General features: G+C 40.9%; 1 protein-coding gene across 1 annotated transcript; it reads left to right on the top strand.

The window, feature by feature from the left end:
- Nucleotides 1-1,667: 1,667 nt before the first annotated feature.
- SLX4 (SLX4 structure-specific endonuclease subunit) lies at nucleotides 1,668-19,217 on the top strand. The gene is made up of 14 exons (XM_072419063.1): nucleotides 1,668-1,719; nucleotides 5,528-5,933; nucleotides 6,863-7,012; nucleotides 7,109-7,280; nucleotides 7,820-8,026; nucleotides 9,835-10,019; nucleotides 10,141-10,457; nucleotides 11,640-11,874; nucleotides 11,965-12,059; nucleotides 13,646-13,792; nucleotides 14,580-14,749; nucleotides 15,512-17,580; nucleotides 18,573-18,675; nucleotides 18,860-19,217. Exons 2-14 carry the CDS (start codon nucleotides 5,648-5,650, stop codon nucleotides 19,215-19,217), a joined length of 4,494 nt encoding a protein of 1,497 aa, XP_072275164.1. The 5' UTR covers nucleotides 1,668-1,719; nucleotides 5,528-5,647.
- The last annotated feature ends 297 nt before the right edge of the window (nucleotides 19,218-19,514 follow it).

Here is a 19,514-nt window from a genome sequence, read left to right as displayed (position 1 = left end):
GTTTGCCTTCTAACGTTACAATGACCCAAAACACACAGATTTCCTAATGTGGCCCGGGCTTGTATCCTATTAAAATTCTCTAAAAAAAAAAAAAACTTTAAATGACTCTTCTCTGATGGTCCCTATTCAACCTGACTGACAGGTGCAAAAGTTGGTGCATGTGTGAAAAAAAAAATTCTTGTGTACTGTATAGATTATTTATCCAATCATTGATTGGGGCTTCCATGCTACTTTGTATATGGGCCTGCTGGTAATGATAGAAATTATCATAGGTCCATATCCATTCACTGCAGGTGGTATGATCACACAATGTCATCCTACCTCTGTGTCTCTTTCAAGGATCTCACCCCCTTCCCATACTGTAACAGATCTAGATACAGGGGAACCTATAGATCAGTGTTTCTCAACCAGGGTTCCTGCAGAGGTTCCTTAAGCAATGAGCAAGGCCAGTTTAGGCGACACCAATGATCTTTTTGGCTATCTGTAAGAGTGACATTCTTCCCAATGGCCAGCAATGTAAGAGGAATTCTTACACTCCATCCACTAACATCTAATCCCCCCTCCACCCACCACCACCACCACAACACTCCACCATAACAACGTCATCCTCCCCTTTTTTCCTCTCCTATCCCCCACCCTAACACACCCACACCCTAACAAACCTGCCCACTTCCTTCCACTTTCCCACCCTAACACCCCCCTACACACATCCTCCCACTCTCCCATCCTAATGCCCTCACCCTCACACCCTCCTGCCCTACCTCCCCTCACCCTTCCACATTAACACCCAGGCCTTCCCCATTCACACCCTCTTTCCCCCACTCCCTTCCACTCTCCCACCCTATAACTCCCCCCCTCCATCCTAAAACCCCTGTCATACACACCCTCCCACTCTAAAAACCCCTCAAACACCCTTCCAATCTCCCACCTTAAACAGCCCCCCCCATCAATCCACTCTAAAACCCTTGAGCACCCACTGTCCCATCCTAACACTCCACCCTCCCAATCTCCCACCCTAAATCCCAAACTCCTCCACACCTTCCCACTCTTGACCCCCCCCCCGTCACTGTTTCACCCCCTTCCCCCAAACTCTCCCATCCTAAAACCCATACAGAGGTTTTTCCTAGGGACCCCTATGCAAAGGTTCTTGGCTCACCAGCCTACCACCTCTATGCCAGGGCCCCATGCCAGGGTATGTTAGCCAATCAGCACTTTTGTCTATGGTCCTCACTCGTAACATGAAATCTGATTGGTGGATATAGGTTACTGCTGTTTGCATGCTTTACCTTTCTGATATTGTAATGATAAAAGATAAGTACAACGTAAAATGAAGATGTAACCCAATACATAGTGCTGGCCGTTGCTATAAATATCTTTTATCTTTTATTTTGATATTTGATATGACACAACCTCAGCTCTCCCCAAATTCCATGTATCTCTGTAAATCAGGGCTGGAGGTACATGCCAGCCACATATAATGATAACAAATCATATTGTGTACATAGGAGGAGTCATTCCTACACTACACAACACTAACATAATATAATCCCTCATCAGACAACTCAGCGGCCATTTTGTTCGGCCGGATTACTATCAGTGTAGCGTCGCTAGGGGGCAGCATACTCGGTTGCTGAGGGGACGGATAGACGCTTGTTGCTGGTCTTGCGTGATGACGTCATGAGGCTACTTCCGGATCTCTGTGCGTACGGTGGAGCTCAGGTACTCAGTGTGATAAATGGGGGAGGCGGGAAGGTGGCGGCGTAATAACCAAAATAATATGGCGGGGGTAAGAGACAGCCCTGAGTTGTAATATTACCGGCCAGCATTTTCTGCAAAACCAGGCAGCAGCCTTGGGAGAACCACAAGTCCCAGCATGTAGTGCTGTTCTCATAACATGCACCATCCTCATTTCCAGCATTGCTGGGGAACAAAGGCCTAACTATCATTGTTATTTATAAAGCCTGATGAACAGGGTTTCCTAACCACCAGAACAAGGACTGCGCGGAACCGGGCCCCAGCTGTCCTCCTGGTCGCAGTCTTTGATAGGATCTCTGTCCTCTATCCTGTGATTTGGCTCGGCCAGTCACGTAAGCTGGCTGACAAGGACGGCTGCACCCAGTTCATGGAAAACTTGGCCTGCATGACTGCAATCTGTGGCGCAAAAAAGTGCTGGGGAGGGGGTGCTATAGAACGTTTCCCAGTATGCATTATTCAGTTACAATGGGGGACTATAAGTCCCAGCATGTATGATGGTTCACAGGCAACCTCAAGTCTCTACATGCGTCACCACATCAGTGGTCCTTGGGAACTACAAGTCTCAGCCTATATCTGTGTGTATATGTGTATGGGTCAGGGTATACTTCCCCCACCTCCTAGATTGTAAGCTCTTCTGGGCAGGGTCCTCTCCTCCTACTGTGTCTGTCATTTGCAACCCTTTTTAATATACAGCGCTGTGTAATATGTTGGTGCTATTGTCACCCAGCTCTCCAGTAACCACCCAAAAACAGGTGGGTGTTTAGTGAAAAGTGCCTGGTGGTGCGCCCAGCTAAAAGGGGCTGGGGAGAACACTGCTCTGTACTCGTTTCTCTCTTATGTTTCTGCCTGATTCATTGTAATGAATTGGGTCGGCATCACAATGGACAACTACATGGATATAAAAAGTGATTTCCCACCTTTAATGTGATCTCTAAACCTGTAGAATGAAATGAAAAACAAACAATAATAAGATAAGCTGTTTGCATACGTGTGAAAAATGCTCCAAGTTTGTGTGAGGACATCTGTTGTGCACAGCTCTCTTCAGGTCACCTCAGCAAATTTAGGTCTGGGCTCTGGCTGGGCCATTCCAAAACATTCATTTTCTTCTGGTGAAGACATTCTTTAACCTCCCTGGCGGTATTCTTAAGTGTTGCTCGGGGTTAATTTTCAGTACCAAAAGCGGTAACCCTCAGGATGGAATTGCAAGGGAGTTTTAAAACTTACCTGGTCCCCATGTGCTTGCGGCATCCTCCAGCGGTGCCCGGCATCTGCTTCCCCTGGCATGTGAACGTTGGGGACGCGAGGCCAGGGGATGCAGATGCTGGCCAGGCTGGGGGCGCGACCAGACGGGAAAATATAAATTAATAAGTATTTTTATGTACTTTGACAACTTTGACAAATGTTCTTAAACAAAAGATGTTGAAAAAATGTATTTTACAGTATATTAGTATGAGTATAATATATATTTTTTTAAATATATATATATTCAGTGCTCAACCCAGAAATTTTTTTAAGCCGGGTGGGAAGAAATTTTAGGTGGGTGGCGGCCCCTGTATTGTGACCAAACTCACCGGGTGGGTGCTGAAAAGTGCAGGGTGGTGCGCCCAGCTAAAAGTGCCTGGGAAGAACCCTGTATATTTTTTTATTTATTATTTTGACATGATTTTGTGTTTCAAACTTTAATATACTCATACTAATATAATATACTGTAAAATAAATTTTCATGGAAAACAATGTACCGCTTTTAGACATATAAAACCGGAAAGAAATGAATCGCCCAGGAGGTTAAAAGTACTTATTAATCAGACCGCCGGGGAGGTTGAAGATGCATTTCTTCAAGGTGGATTTATGCTTGGGGTCCTTGTTGTGTTGATAGGTAAACTTCTTCAGCTTTCTAGCAGAGGCCTGAAGGTTTTGGGCCAAAAGTGACTAATATTTAGAATTGTTCTTAATTCCCTCCACCTTGACTAAAGCCCCAATTCCAGAAATAAAGCAAACCTAAAGTATGATACAGCCACCACCATGCTTCACCATCCTAAAACAAACCTACTGGTACTCCAAGATTGGGGTTATATTTTTGCAAGTTTTAAATAGTAATTTAATAGTAATAAATACATAATATTAATAATAACCATGATTTTTGTAGCGTCAACATATTACACAGTGCTGTACATTAAATAGGAGTTGCAAATGACACACTGATACAGACAGTTACACAGGAGGAGGAGAAGACCCTGCCCCGAAGAGCTTACAATCTGATAAGTTATATTATCAATGGGCAATGTGTGTGAGTTGCAGTGCTGTTTGTTTTCAGTAACATCCCACCACTCCAATATGACCAATACAAACACAGGTGCTTCTTGATGCATCACAATGCTTGCAAACAATAATACATATACATACAATAGTTACATAGTGAGTCAGGTTGAAAAAAGACATGAGTCTATCATGTTCAACTACTAGGGAAATAAATCCCAGATATAAAACCCTATGGCTATAGATGATCCAGAGGAAGGCAAAAAAAAACCCTGGTACAATTTGCTCCAACAGGAAAAATTCCTTCCTGATTCCATGGGCAATCAGATGTTCCCTGGATCAGCAGTCTCTATTATCTTTACTTTAAAGCCTTAATGCCCAGTTATATTCTGTGCTTCTAGAAATCATCCAGCTTTTTCCTAAAGCAATTTATAGTAGTTGCTGAAACTAATTCCTAAGGGAGCCGATTCCACATTTTCACAGACCTTACAGTAAAGAATCCCTTCCTTATCCGGAGCTTAAACTTGTTTTCCTCCAGACACAAAGTGTGCTCTCTTGTTCTTTGTAATGATCTCAAAGTGAATAATTGGGAAGATAATTCTCTATATGGACCATTTATATATTTACACAGGGTGATCATATGTGTGATGCATGTCAGCAATTGTGCATTGATGTAAATATGCTATAAAATATTTCCTGGTTCCAGAACTAACGCGCAATTACATTGTTTCTTTAGCACCTCCCATGTCCCAAACCCCTGAAAAATGTAACCAACAAATTTGTTTATTGGTAAAGATGAGTTTGGGGACACCCCCCTCCTGAATGTTCCTACTGTCCCATCATTATGACAGAGAGACTTACTGGTCAACAGGGACAACAATATAGAACCTGGACATTTGTGGCAGCTGGGGTGCTAAAGAAAGCACATAAAGTGCAGTCACAGCTGCCTTTGTGCATTTTGTAAGGCAACCTAGCACACCTCAGCGCATATATGGGAAATATCTGTGAATAGTGGCGTGCTAAATATAAACATATAATAAGTTTCCTGTTTAAATATTTTGTATTCATTGCAATGTGCTGGCAGCTCATTCAGGCACAATGCAACTTAAGAACAAAAATTGTAATATACATCCATTTTATTCTTATTTGTGGTTGCTGTGTAAGTTTTCCTATTTTCCTGGCAATTCTAACCTATTCTAGGGTGACAACACTTCCTCACCATACTTTATCTACATAGGGCGTTGTTATCATTGGTCCTAACTACAAAACTTGTTCCCCTCTGTTTTTCTGCATATCAAAGGGGAAGGAGAGTTAAGTTATACCAAAAGATCCCACATCAAACACATACTTCGAAACCTTGTGCTATACTTGTATATATAAGTATTTTTCCCCATAAAAGGCCATAAGGACTTCTCGGATGTTATTAGAAGAAATTACAAATTCCATTAGGTCAAGAAGTGTATTACCAGATATATCTGTGCTGACTTCTAATGTTCATTTTTATTGTTTATTAAAGATAATTTACAGTCAAGTCATGGTTGCCCCTACCATGTGATGAAAGTGAGATGAAGATCCAGCCTGCCTGCTCTGCATCTGACCCTCTCGTATTGTCCATTACTCCCGAAAGGATTTACTAATGGTTGAATCAGATGATGAATTCACTGAATTATGTACCAAGCTCTTGAAACGGGTTAAAAAATGCAAACCATCCGAGGGCCAGAGTGCTTCCACAGCCAGCACTACAAGCAAGAGCAAGTTAAAGAAGCCTAAACTTACCAGGGTAAAAAGCAAGACAAATGTGGGGCTCAGTAAGGAGGTGGAAACAAATATCAAAACGGGAGATGGACCAGAGAAGCCAAATAATGAGCGTGATGCAGAAAGCACTGTGCAGGCCCTCCTGTCCAATGGGCACACAGAAAATGGTAATAAAAAACACACAAATCAGATTATTTCCTTACTGTGTTTACTTAGATACAAAAAAATTTACACACAGACACATATATATATATATATTTATATAATAGAAACGGTGTTCAACCCAGAAATTTTTTAAAGCCGGTTGGGAAAAAATTGTAGGTGGGTGGCAGCCCCTGTTTTGTGACCTAACTCATCAGTAACAACACAAAAACAGCCGTGTAGTTACTAAAAAGTGCGGGTTGGTGCACCAAGCTAAAAGGAGCCTGTGGACCCAGCCTGTGGAAAACAATATATTTATTTGGGTGCACCAACCGGCACTATTCAGTAACTAACCGGCTGTTGTGGGTGATGTGTGTGTGTGTGTATATATATATATATATATATATATATATATATATAAAACGATATAGGGTATTGGCTGGATGAAAATTGCTTCATCTTTCTTAATTGCTCCATTCACTTACACTCCTTCACTTTGGAATCCAGAAGACTGCATTTTATAAAACAGCTGTCTGATTGTAATAAATATTTAGAGTCAATTGTTCATGGAAAGCAGACATGGAAATCTATTTTTAAGTAAAACAAATCTGACAATCCCTGGTGGAGAATCTTCCAGGACTATGTGTTTCAATCGCAGTTTCTGCAGTAGTGAAAAAGAAATTACCCGCTGAAATTCTGCAAAATCCAACACCTGATTCCTGGTTCTCTGCTGCACTCAGTGGTTTGGTACATGAGGAACCAGCAGGAGGAACCACAGGGTGCAACGGTAAACCAGAAAATCCAGATTCTGGATTGTGCATGATCTTCAGCCGGGGATTCTATTTCAGTACTGCAGAGATCTGCAGTGGGTCTGGAAGGAGAGTGAGAATTATATATCAGGGAACAGTTCTCTTTTATTATATGGAGACATTTTGTTATCTCTAATGTGTTGCAGATTGTAGTAGTAGAGAGTCTCAGGAAGAAACAACTGGACAGCAGGACCAACCACGTGCAAAAGATCTTGTGCTAGAAAGGATGCAGCAGTATAAAAGGACATCCCCTGTCCGAATGAAATTGAATCCCATGGTGGCCAATGGAGAACAGGGTGAGTGATTTCACAATACATACAGTACATTACTGTACATTTTCTGTAGTTTACATGTTATGTATTTTTATCCTCACTATTCTTATCTACTTGAAGCATTTACAGTGGCTGCAGATGTTCTTACTGATGGAGATCTGGCTATAGCTCTGCAAATGGACCCGAAGAACCATTCAGCTAGCCTAGAAGATGAAGGACTCTTTTTTTGTCAGCTGTGCCAGAAAGACCTCACTGTCATGAGCAGCGTGCTGCGGGAACAGCACGTCAACAGGTAGGATGAGAAAATGTATAACTAACACTGGCTTTTAACCTCTCTGGCGGTCTGAGTAATAGATATTTTTAAATGTCAAAATGGTACATTTAACAACACTTAATTTTTTTAATTTCCTGCCTACCAGCCGCACAGTCCTGTCCTCCAGCCACACGCTTGCACTGCCCGGCCGGCATATGTTTCCTCTGACCTCACGCTCCTCAACGTTCATACGCCGGGGGCGCAGATGGCAACTATGTAGCTGGCTGGCAACTATGTAGCTTGACAAAGCCCAGCCGGCAAATGCCAGGCACCGCTGGAGGACACCGTGGGCACATGGGGACCAGGTAAGACTTAAAAACTCCCTGGCAATTCCACCCCGAGCGGGGTTACCGCTTTTGATACTGGAAATTAACCCCGAGCCACACTCAGGAATACCACCAGGGAGGTTAAAGAAATACTAAAAATGCGTATGTATCCTGGCCTTGGAGAAGAAAAGTTGGACAACCCTGATCTAGCAATTGCCCAGTTTCTGACACTTGTTTTCTGATCTTGCATAGATGTCTGGACCAGAGTGAGAATTTACAAAGTAATCCTGTCGCCCCTGTGGTTCCCAGTTGTCCATTATGTGGAAAACCCTTCACTACAGAAAAGGCCCGCGCCTCTCACCTTAAGCGCTGCGCTACCAAGCTGGAGGTACCGGCGCAGACACTGCTGCAAGCTGTCCAGAGACAAGCAACTGAGACGGGCACAGAGGCACCAACAGGGTGAGAATTTATACCTTGCATTATGACTGCATTAGAGAAAGGAAGCTATTCTGTAGATAATAGTAGAAATTACCCACAAGTAAAATATGTAATTAATTTCTGTACTGGGGAAATTATTCACTATAACAATAAATGAGGGAAAATCTTTGCAGCAAGGACACAGGCAGCATTAAAATCCTGACGCAGCATTAAAATCCTAACAGAGATTCAAACCCTTTACTGTAAGCAAAAATATGTTTTGGCTTAGCTTTTACTTTAAAGCTTAAAAAAAGTCACTATAAGTTTACCCCTTCCCTCTCTAGGCAACCCTTCTTTCTTTCAGATTCCGCAGAAACCTTAATCTGTGTTCCTTTGTTTTTTTGTTGTGGCAACTGTTCTCCCTAAGCTGGTCTTGTTCCTGCCCCTTCCCCCAAGGTTATCAGATCAGCACTTTAATCAGTGCTGGGCCAGTGGCCGCATCATTGGGATGGCATGTGGGCACTTCTAGAAACACCTCACCTGGACATTTCAGTGCTGCAGAATGACACAAAAAACTCGAGTGCAGCTTAACTAAAAGTTAGTACTTATCGTTATTGGATGTGTACAATGATCCAAAACAGCAACAGTTCCAACAGCAAGATCAGACAACTCGGTTTACCTCAGGAAGGGCCCATTGTCATATCTTCTAACAGGGAAGAGTCAGGCAGGGAGAAGGCTGGCATTTCTTTACTTGCATCCAGAAAATAGTATCAGCACTCATTTTGATTCTTTTATATCTGTAGTTAACTAATATACCCCAATGTCAACCATAATATATATAATACAATTATATATATATTATATAAAGATTTCTTTGTATTGGACTCAATACAGCTTTTTTGTATTGAGTTCAATACAAAGTGATTTGAATTTCCCGCCCCGCCTCCCGCACTGACGCATGCAGCGACGTCTGAGGGAAACCCCCGACATCGTCACTGCACTCGCCGGGAGAAGACAGAAGAGGATGGAAGTGTCCAGAGGAGCTGCGGGGACCGGGTGAGTATATTCTTACAATTGTAATCCGATTGTCATACAACGTTTGTTTAACCACCTGAGAAAAGTTCGGGTTTAACGCTTTTTGCAAGTTTTATTACCCCGAACCAAGGTCGGGTTTAACGGCCGGGTGGTTAAATAGTACTTCTGTTTTCTATACAAGATGTTGTTCGTTACTTTGTGTAATCTAATTTTTATGGTATAGGCAAGTGACATATTAACCTGAACTGTGTCATTAGTTGATGTCACTACATAAACAGCAACATCAGGGAAAGCCTAACTAACTTGAAATAAATTGGTGATTTCACAGAGGAGACCTTTTCATGATGAAGTGATCCTTTCTGCAATGCAAAAGATATTTCCTAGGGAAAGTCATCACATGTATTTGAGTGCTGAAGAATAGCCAACATTCTGAAAACTTGGCAGGAGTCTTTGTACAGTGCTCACAATCTAATTAAATGAACCCAGTTGTCTGGACCGTGTTACCGGTTCTATAGCATTGACCATATTGTGTTTGCTAAAGCAGCGGATATTTGAAGACCAATGTCTGCATATTGTTACAGCAGAGCTGACATGAAACTTTGCCTGAACTCCAGGGATTTCGTGGTAAATGAGTACTAGGTTTTCAAAACTAGGTTGTGTATTTTAAGAAAAATGTACACATTCTGTGTTGGTAACCTGTAAATACCAAGTATCTATCAATATTCATAGTATTTTAGGTATATCAGTGATCAGTTTTAAAATTTTAAATTGCTATTAACTGCCATAAATCACTTTTACATCCTAAAACCATGCAGAGTGGCCCAGGTAAAGAGGAAAGGAGTACCAAAGCAGAAGGAACCCTCTAAGAAAAGGAAGGTAGCAAAGACTGGAAAAGAAATGGAAGATTTAATGATTGCGATGGCACTGTCACGTTCTCTTCAGGAAGAAAGCTTCCATAACCCTGGGTGTGCTCAGCCCTCCAGACAGGTCGTCCGACCAGGTAGATACCCAGCTGTTCAGAAATAAAACTAACAGGGCTGTCATGTTGTAAAAAGGAGTTAAGTGTTTTTTGGAGTTGTTTGCTTCCCTTTAACTAAAACTTTGAGCTGTCAGCGTTTTAGAAAAGAAAGGTCGGCGGAAAAAGAAGGACAAGCCACCTCCTCTTTTGCTGCTCCAGGCCCCAGAAGAGGCTGTGCAGAAGCTTCAGAAGAGGTTTTCTATGCTGCTTAGTGAAGAACCTGTGGAGAACAACCTTATAGCACTTCCTGCTAGCCGTTTCTGGAACATACAAGAGGAAGAGCGGGAAACATGGAAACTGCGTGCTGGAAAGAAATGTGTTCTTTGGGATATCAGTAACATGATGGAGACCAGAGATACTGTCGCCTATTATACAGCAGAGCTAAATCCTCCAATAACTCCATGGAAGCCTCTCTCAAAGGTAAGCTTAAAGTTGGCACCTATTTATAATAATGCTTGGGAATATTTTTAAATAACCAGCCCAGAATTAAACTTTAAAGCATAGTTAACAAAAAAGGGGAAATTGTGTTTTTTTTCCAAAGTGCTCAGTAATGTTTTCAGAATAACCTATACTTATTTCCCACATTTATGCCTTCATATGCTGAGCTGTTATAGGCAGGGAGACCCCATTTGCTATTTTTTTTTAAGATGATAACTTTTCACATACTGATTTATTAAAGATCTCCAAGGCTGGAGAGGGTACACTTTCATCGGTGAAGCAGGGTGATGCAGCAAACCTGGAAATGTTTTCTTAAAAGTTATTTGCTATTTGTTAGCAAATGTTTTCAATCCTGGATCAGAGCCATTCCAAGTTTGCTATATCACTCAGGTTCACTGATGAAAGTTTATCCTCTCCAGCCTTTGAGAGCTTTAATAAATCAGGCCCTGTGTTGTGATGTTGATAAAAAGTAAGTAGAGCATAACTTTTTTCCTTATGGAGAGTCTATGGATGCTGAAATCCACATGGGTTTCCTGTCATTTGTGTTGGAATATGGAATATGGAATATGTTCTTCCAGTTTCTTATAAGCAAAATCTGATCCTCAGAGAAGAGTAGCTAACTCACTAACTGATGGAAAAAATGCATTCCCTGTGGTGTTACACATTAGCATATAACCACCATTATTTTGTAACAGTTTGATATGAATAAGAACAGCTACATGCTGTTGTCTAACTTACATTACATGTTTCCATGAGGTAACAGTTGCTAATTTTTGTACTATCAATTCTGTATTTCAATAGTTTTATGCAAGTTTTTAGGAATAGGGTAAAGGGATAATACAGTACAAGCAATAACATTATAAATATCAAAAAAACATTGAGGCAATGTAGCAAAGCAGCCAAATTCTAAAAACGATGACTTTTACTATCAATTCTGGAAGTTTAGGTAACATGATTGAGCTACTGAGATCATCCTAATAAGTTAGGCCTGGAACTTAACTGCATTAAGACAAAATGAATTCTGTGAAACTGAAACTGCATAGTTTTACTGCAAATAACATTGTGAACTAGGCCACTGTTTAAAAAAAAACAAATAAAAATGTTGATGAAGTTGTAGATTTGTTCTTTTAGTGAATATTATATTTGTGTAACTCCTTCCAACAGAAGGTGCTAAACTCACAGCCATGTGCAGTTACTCCCAACTTACCTGTGGTAATGCCAGAAAACCAAATGCTCAGTGATGAAGGTGCTTCTCCTGCAACGCCCTTTAAGGATCAGAAGCGACTTTCTGACAGCCAGAAGGACAAGCAAGCTTTGCTGGATTTGGCAGAGCTCGCTGGAGAAGGCATGACACTGACTCAGTGGAACTATGTACCCAGCAAAGCCAGCAACAAAACAGGTGACCTGAAAATCCTACATAATCCTAAACTATGTTTTCTATGATGTTACTCTTTACCGAACACTTAATGAACACAATGTTTATGCCCAGGCCGAGAATCACCTGTCAGCGTTACATGCAGTGGATTCATTCCCTCAGAAGAAGAAGTGGAAAGAAAAGAGAGCCAGATCCCTGATGCTAACAAAGTATGTGGATATTACCTTCATTTTATATAAGGGACAGATTAATGAAAACATCCAACCCTGTAAAAATGTATATTAGTTTGTATTCATATTTACAGTCTTTGCACTTTAAGAAGACTTATTTGTCAAGACTTTATACACTATCCTTGCGTCACAAAGTCTTGATCAGTCTTCTATTGTTTCTAACTCTTGGCTTCTGAATCTGCCAATCATATATTGGAGCCAATAGTCTGTAGAGGTCTATTTTCAATAATATTAGAACATTTATTATTTAAACACTATTACCAAATTTCAGTTTATTAGATATCACCAAAATCCCCCCCCACCCCCCAAAAAAAGGGGGCAAGAATGTCCTAAGTGTCTTAGATACAGTCCCTCCCCTCAATTCCCCACTTACCCAGAATAACCTACTGCAGTTATAGCCACTGCCTAATCAAAGCACATAAAGCATAACATATAGGTGGACATTCAAATGAATCACTGGTAAAATAATTTCATATTATAATTCCAACAAGTACGAGAAAGTTGATTTTGTGTACAATATGGAATGTAGGTTGCAACCCTAACAGAATAATCAAAATGCATTCAACATCCCATTAGGGGAATGTTCGGCCAAGTAAATGCGGCAACTGTTCTAACAAGTCCACCTACTCCCTGATATACAGTTTAGGCTATTTGTCAACCTCTAAATAGCAGGGAACAAGCCAGAGGGATATTATCACCCTGAAAATAAATTCAGATTGAGTTGATGTAAGAATATTTAAAGACTCCTCTGTGATAAACATTAGGTACCAACACTCATATCTGCTGCTCAAACAACCTGCAGAGGACAGGCTGTATGTCTTTTGACTTTTCCAGTAATTCTTCCTCCTTTTGCTCATAAACTAGTGGCATAAAACCCATTTGTATTTTATTACAACTTGTATCACACTCCTGAAACCTTACACAACATGTATCCAACCACCACAAACAGATGTTAGTGATGAAATAGTGATTTGGGTTCTTTATACTAAATCTATTGGCAATGCCCTCTTAATAAATCTTATTGTGGGCTAAAACATATTCTTGGAGCAGCAGGATAACTGATTAATCTTGAGTGTAAATATACCAAACTTTCAAGCCAAGGTAAATTTCTTGTCAGAATATGTGACATGCAATTGAAGGAAATACTATATCCTGCCTCAACAACTCTTTAGGTGAATAGGTTGGCAGTATGGTGGCTCAGAGGTAAGTGCTCTGGCCTTTGCAGCGCTAGGCCCCAGGTTCGAATCTCTGCAAGGACAAGGGTTCTCCCGTGTTTGCGTGGGTTTCCTCTGGGTACTCCGGTTTGCTCCCACATTCCAAAAACATGCAGTTAGGTTAATTGGCTTCAAACCAAAATTTACCTTAGACTGTATTAAAGACATATGACTATGAAAGGGACATTAGATTGTGACCCCCCTTGAGGGACAGCTGGTGACATGACTATGGACTTTGTACAGCGCTGCGGGTAACTTAATATATAATGAGTTTGTTATTGTACTAAGATATATTACCTAATTTTACATAGATCTATTGTTTTTATTTGTTTCTCCTTATCGTATTATAAGAACGCAGTCATGACTCTGATGGCAGATTTCATGGAGATGGTGAATAATCCTCATCTGAGTGATGCTCAACTTCAGACTGACTGTGGGGAGATTCTACATGTACACATGTTTGTGTTGTATGCCCGCTGCCCCCTGCTTGTTGAGGCGGTAAGTAACATATTGTTACATATACAGTCATTTTGTTTAACAAAAAAAAAAAAAAGAATATTTAGGCTGAGAAGCATTTCATAATTATGAACTACTGCATATTAATATTTTGAATTCTCCATTACAGCCAGCAGGTGATGTTTCCTTTTACATATTCCAAGTACACTGTTTGCTTTTTTGACATTCTGTATACTGTTTACAGAATTGAAAGTAGAACTAACGTTCCACTTTAAAGTATGGATGATCAGGCAGGTCATTTTTGCAGAAAGAGAAGGCGATGTCCCTTCTGCAATAATCCCTTCTACCTGCCTGATTGCTCAGGATATCTGTTAAAAAGCTGAGCTGCGAATGCACAGCATCAGCTTTGGTTGACAGGATCCCTTTCCGTGTGCATGCTAGGAATAAATGAACTACTGTATGTCTGCAAAGTAGTTACATCATTCAGGTTTAGCTGAAGACCCTCTACAAGATAAAAAGAAAGAAGAAGATGGTGGTGCTCTGCGAGGGGACAAGGGCAGGTGAGTAATGCAAGTTTAGTTCCAGTTTAAAAGCTCAGAATGAAATGAATACACCCAAGTGAACTAGGTAGAACAGTGAATCATCCCTTATCAATTTCCACCAGACAAATGGAGCCAGAAAACTGGTGGTTTTCTGTGTTTTACAGTAAAATTCCATGCTCTTTTATTTGTATATAACACTAAAATATATACTTGTCTATATACTACTATGTATTCATAATACCATGACGGAGTTCTGTTTCTTTAATGGATTTTTCTATGTTGTCCAGGTACACTCTGAAGGATTCTATGTAGATGAAGCCAGTACGGGTCGTGTGAGACGTTTTCTGCTCAATGATGTGTCTGCTGATGCTGCTCTCTTTTTCCTCCGATTTCTGTACTCTGCTAAAACAGATATTCCTAGCCACTGCCTAACACATGTTTGTGAATTGGCTCGTAGGTAAGTTACACATTGAAGTACACTTGAACACAGTTCTCTTTACAAAGAATGACGGTGTGGATGAATAACTAATCTGTTTGAAAAATTATATATTTTATAGAAAAATACATATTGCATATACGCAAGTGGGTAGTTCAGGTCCCTATATCTGATTGAAGTATAGGTTTTGCATAAATGCTCTTTAACACAAAGCACTCTTCTCCTGACCTAAACTTTTCCACCACCCCTCTTCACTGATGCACAATTATTAGGAAGTATAAATAGGTCTGCCCTGTATTGGTTGTGACTGTGCATTAAAGCACCATAGAGAGGAATATGTAAACTCATCAACAAATGTAGGGCTGTAATGTGCAGAAGTAACCTGGATTCTACAATCTTATGGCTCTGATTGAGTGATTGATTTTCCTCATCGTAGTAACCTCTCATACATTGAAGCAATCACTGAGGAACCCTAAAAGGCAGAAGTAACATTATTCTTTTCATCATGTGACTGTCCTTTTTTTTTGTATGCCAAGCATGATGTATGATCTCAACCATTATCCAGTATCCCCTGTAAAAGGGGGATAATGTGGGATGCTCTGTGTAAAGCACAGATGTATTGAGACGTACATGCTTTGAAGCCACAAAATCTTGGAAGATTGTGTTGTGTTATATGACTTGTCAAATTGATTGATTTTGAAAGCTAGCGTAGTTCAAAATGTCTTGTTGATTTGTCTTCTCTTTCATTGTGTAATTGTCTTCCTTCTGTAAAATCTTCTACAGATTTGGAGTGAAAAGTCTCATTGACACTTGTGAGCTTTTAGTGAACATGCCTCATGTATCAGAAGATGTGGCACCCACAGAAGAAGAGGAAGATGATGATGGAGGGGAGAGAGAAGAAAATTTCCAAGAGTTATTAAAGTCCATGTGGATAGATGAAGAAGAAGATGTCTTTGCAGACCAGAAGGTGGCAGAAGGTCTTGAAGAAGAGGAGAAAGCTGATGATGGACCAGTTGAGGAGGTAGATTTGGAGGAAGTCTATGAATTTGCAGCCACTCAGCGCAAAATGCCAGTGGAACAGAGCACAGAAGCTGAAAGCAGCAGTGAACCTGAAGTTGGATATCAAGACAAGGAACATGACCAGTCTTCTTCAAGCAGAAGTCATACTTCTAGAGAAGAACAGGCTATGGATATAGTGAATCATCACTCTGTGGATTGTCACAATTCTTTAGCAGTGTCTTCTGTTCAGAAGGATGTGTCAGGTTCTTCTAGTAAGATGTCACCTGCCAGCCTTGAGTCTTCTCCTTTAATACCTCCATTAGCTTCCTCCCCATCTTGGACTAAAAGTCATCCAGATTCTGTCCATTGTGCTTCCCCTTTTCAGTCTCCCTCCAGAAATCACAGTTCCACAACTACTTCTCCAACCCATCAACTTTTTACAGATTCTAATAGAGAGCCAGTACAAAGTCCCTCAGCTCTGCTTAGGGAATCCTCTTCTGAAGTTGTCCACACCATTTCACTCATCTCCCCAGACAGGGAGGAAGATCCCGAGGCAGACTTGTTTAGCCAGCACAGCCTTAAACCTCTGGATGATAGCTACGACCGTATGTTTTCAGAGACATGTGGCGACTATGCAGAACCTTCAGGATTTTGCAACGCAAGCTCCCGTGTGCATGCAGATGCTTCTCACCATGAGCCACCTGTTCTTACAAGCTCACCTTCTGTCATTCAACATCCCATTCTTCCAGAACTTGGATCTTCACCTAACATCCGGCCTCAAACTCAGTCCTTTTTAGGACACTCATCTCATTCTGCTCTTGAGAATGGAAATTCTCCAGTCTCTTTTGGTAGAGATTCTAAACATAGCGAACCTACTCAGAATTCTGTCAATGTTTCTGCTACGGCTGTGTCCCAGGAACAAGACATTATCTTGATCTTGTCCTCTGATGAAGAGACAGAGGGCAGTTCTCAAGCTGCAAAAGTTAAAGCACCTAGCAATAGGTTTGATATATTCACAAGCATTAAAGAATCTCCAGCTAGCTTTAGTATTATGAAAAACAGTGAAGGACATTCACTCCTAGATAAAAGCAGCAGTTCAGAAATGTCTTGGTTGGTACCTGCTACACCAGCACCACATCCAGCAGAGACGGGACTTTCATTGCTTAAAGCATCTCATATACCTCAGTCACCCCAATCCAAAGCAGGAAACCATGATGATACTCTGAAGGACTTGGTATCACCAACTCAGAGGACCACCTTTGTCAATGTGAGTTTGAATACAACTAAGACGTCTACATTAGCAAGTAGAGCCCAATTCCCAAACACACCTAAAAAGATCACAGAGTCTTGCACTAGCACAGATAGCAAGGTTTCCTGTGTCCACGCTTCACCAATGTCCTCCATATCTAACAGTACTGTGTTTGAAGTGGTAGAAAGTGAAGAGGAGGGGGCAGTGGCAGAACCCCAAGCTGATATTAGTGCTTATAGCTTCCAGATGGATTATGATGAGCCACCCATACCCATTGATGATGATTTGTGGTTAAATGCCCAGGAGAGTCCTGCAAAGCCCTACTCTACCCCAGCACACAATGCTTCTTTTCACATTGACATAACACCAACTAAGGGCCCAGAAACCTCCTCCAGCACATCTGCTCTACAGGAAAAAGACTGTGAGCCTGATAACAGTGAGGACTCTCCTGGCAAGCCTTCTTCACAGATCAAGGAATCAAGCTACCTCAACTCCAAGCTGTGGGATGAGTGGGAGGAAGAAGATCCTGAGCTGCCTGTCTTTCTGCCATTGTCTCAGCGGCTCAATAACGTCCCAGATGTTCAAAAATTGCTGAAGACCCCAGGTGGGTTTGTCTATCATGAAGAAACCAAACAGTAGAACCAATCTATTATTAAGTGAACTGGTTTAGTTGATATTTTTAAACAAAAGTTTTGTTGGTCCTGATTTTTGATATGCTTGTAATAATTACCCAGTGCAGGGATAACATCAGAGCTTAGGCAAACATGCTTGCAAAATAAAAGTGTTTACTAATGTTCTCTGAGATTTTCCACCATGTCACAAAAAGGTAAAAATGCTACACTTGCTCTCATTTCTTCTCCGGGATATGCGTGGATTACTACCAATTTGGGAATCAATGGTAAATCTTTTTTCCCCCACTTATCTTAGTTCAGTTGAATATACTAAACTTAAAAGCCCATTGTTCCATATTTACATTGTTTTGTTCACACAAAGTTTTGTTATTGTGAGCATCTTTCTGTGTGGGATGAAAAGACAAAGTACAGAACTCTTGATTGTTTTGTAAAGCAGTGTCACAAAATGCTTGAAAGCCAACGTTTTGAGGTTTCTGGGGGCCATTTTCTCAAGGCAGCATAGTACTTTATGCATACAAGGCGTACTATGTTGCTTTAGAGAAGGGACCCTGCAGCCCCGAAAGTTTGTCTTTTAAACATGCTGTGACACTGCTTTCACAATCAAGCAAGAGTTCTACACTGCGCCATCCGTGTTTGTCATTTTAAGCACCCTTCCATTTTTATAAGGTATGTTTGGTGTAAAAAGTGCAATCCTATCAAGGACATGTTTCTGGGTGGATAGCAACCCACTGAACACTTCAGTCAGCACAACAAATAATGATGTCATCATAAAAATAGAAGAAAACTCTCTCTTTTATTATGTAAACTTTGGGGATGTAGATGACCCCTTATTCTAGGCGCAGTAATAGTTGCATGTTGCTTAGAAAAAAATACTGGCCTCCTGAACAAGATAACCACTCTGGAAGTTTTCCTTTTTTCCTAATAAAATGCTTAATTCCTAATAAAATGCTTCTCTTTCCCATAGTTTCAATTGTGCGCAAAAGAGAACTGCCTCCAAAGGTTGCAATCACTCCACTACCAGATTATTCAGACATGGACACCCCAGTTTTGAAGAAAGAGTTAAATAAGTAAGTAACTGTCGCACATAGATGTTATGTACCATTAAGGCTCCCTTAGTCCGACATCCTAATGAATTATCTATGTGACAACAGCAATAAAATTATCTTCACATTATTAATCCAGGAATTTAAACTAAAATGGCTGAAAATAGTTTGTATTTCTTTAAAAAGTTCTATTTTTCCTGTTATTCAGGTTTGGCGTGAGGGCACTTCCTAAGAAGCAGATGGTGCTGAAGCTAAAAGAAATATTCATGTACACACATCAGGTCATGAGCTCCGATTCTGAAGATGACATGCCTGTATCTCAGCGTAGCCGACGAAATATAATGAATGAGGTCCAGGGTGAGCCATTGCCTGCACCCAAAAAACAAAAAGCTGCAACCACTTCTACAACTACCAGCATTTCCCTGACACAGGGGAGGAAGACTACATCAACTGCGTGTGCAGCACAAGATACAGACAGTGGAGATGATCAGCCACCAACAGCATCACAGGAGTCTACAACATCCTCTGTTGGTGCCAGTGACACCTCTTCTACGTCCCACAGGTAACAAAATAAAACTTATTGTATCCACTCACAAAATTCAAACATTCATGCAAAGGTCTGCAAACACATCAAATACTCACTTATATCCTGCAATAGGTTCCACCTGAAATTGCCCAGCCATAGTCCTCAATTCCACTGATTTTTCTTCTCTGCAGTTTTCTGTTCAATGCTAGGAGCCAGTGTCTGCAGGTTTGTGTTCATTGATTAGTTTGAGTCACTTTTAAGATCGCTCAGAATTCATTGACAGGCACATTTGATCTCCTTCTGACCTGCAGTTGACCAAATTCAAAAAAGGTTTTAC

Source organism: Pyxicephalus adspersus, chromosome 7, assembly GCF_032062135.1.
Source record: "Pyxicephalus adspersus chromosome 7, UCB_Pads_2.0, whole genome shotgun sequence".
In the NCBI taxonomy this organism is placed as follows: Eukaryota; Metazoa; Chordata; class Amphibia; order Anura; family Pyxicephalidae; genus Pyxicephalus; species Pyxicephalus adspersus.
This window is presented reverse-complemented; position numbering and strand designations above follow the sequence as displayed.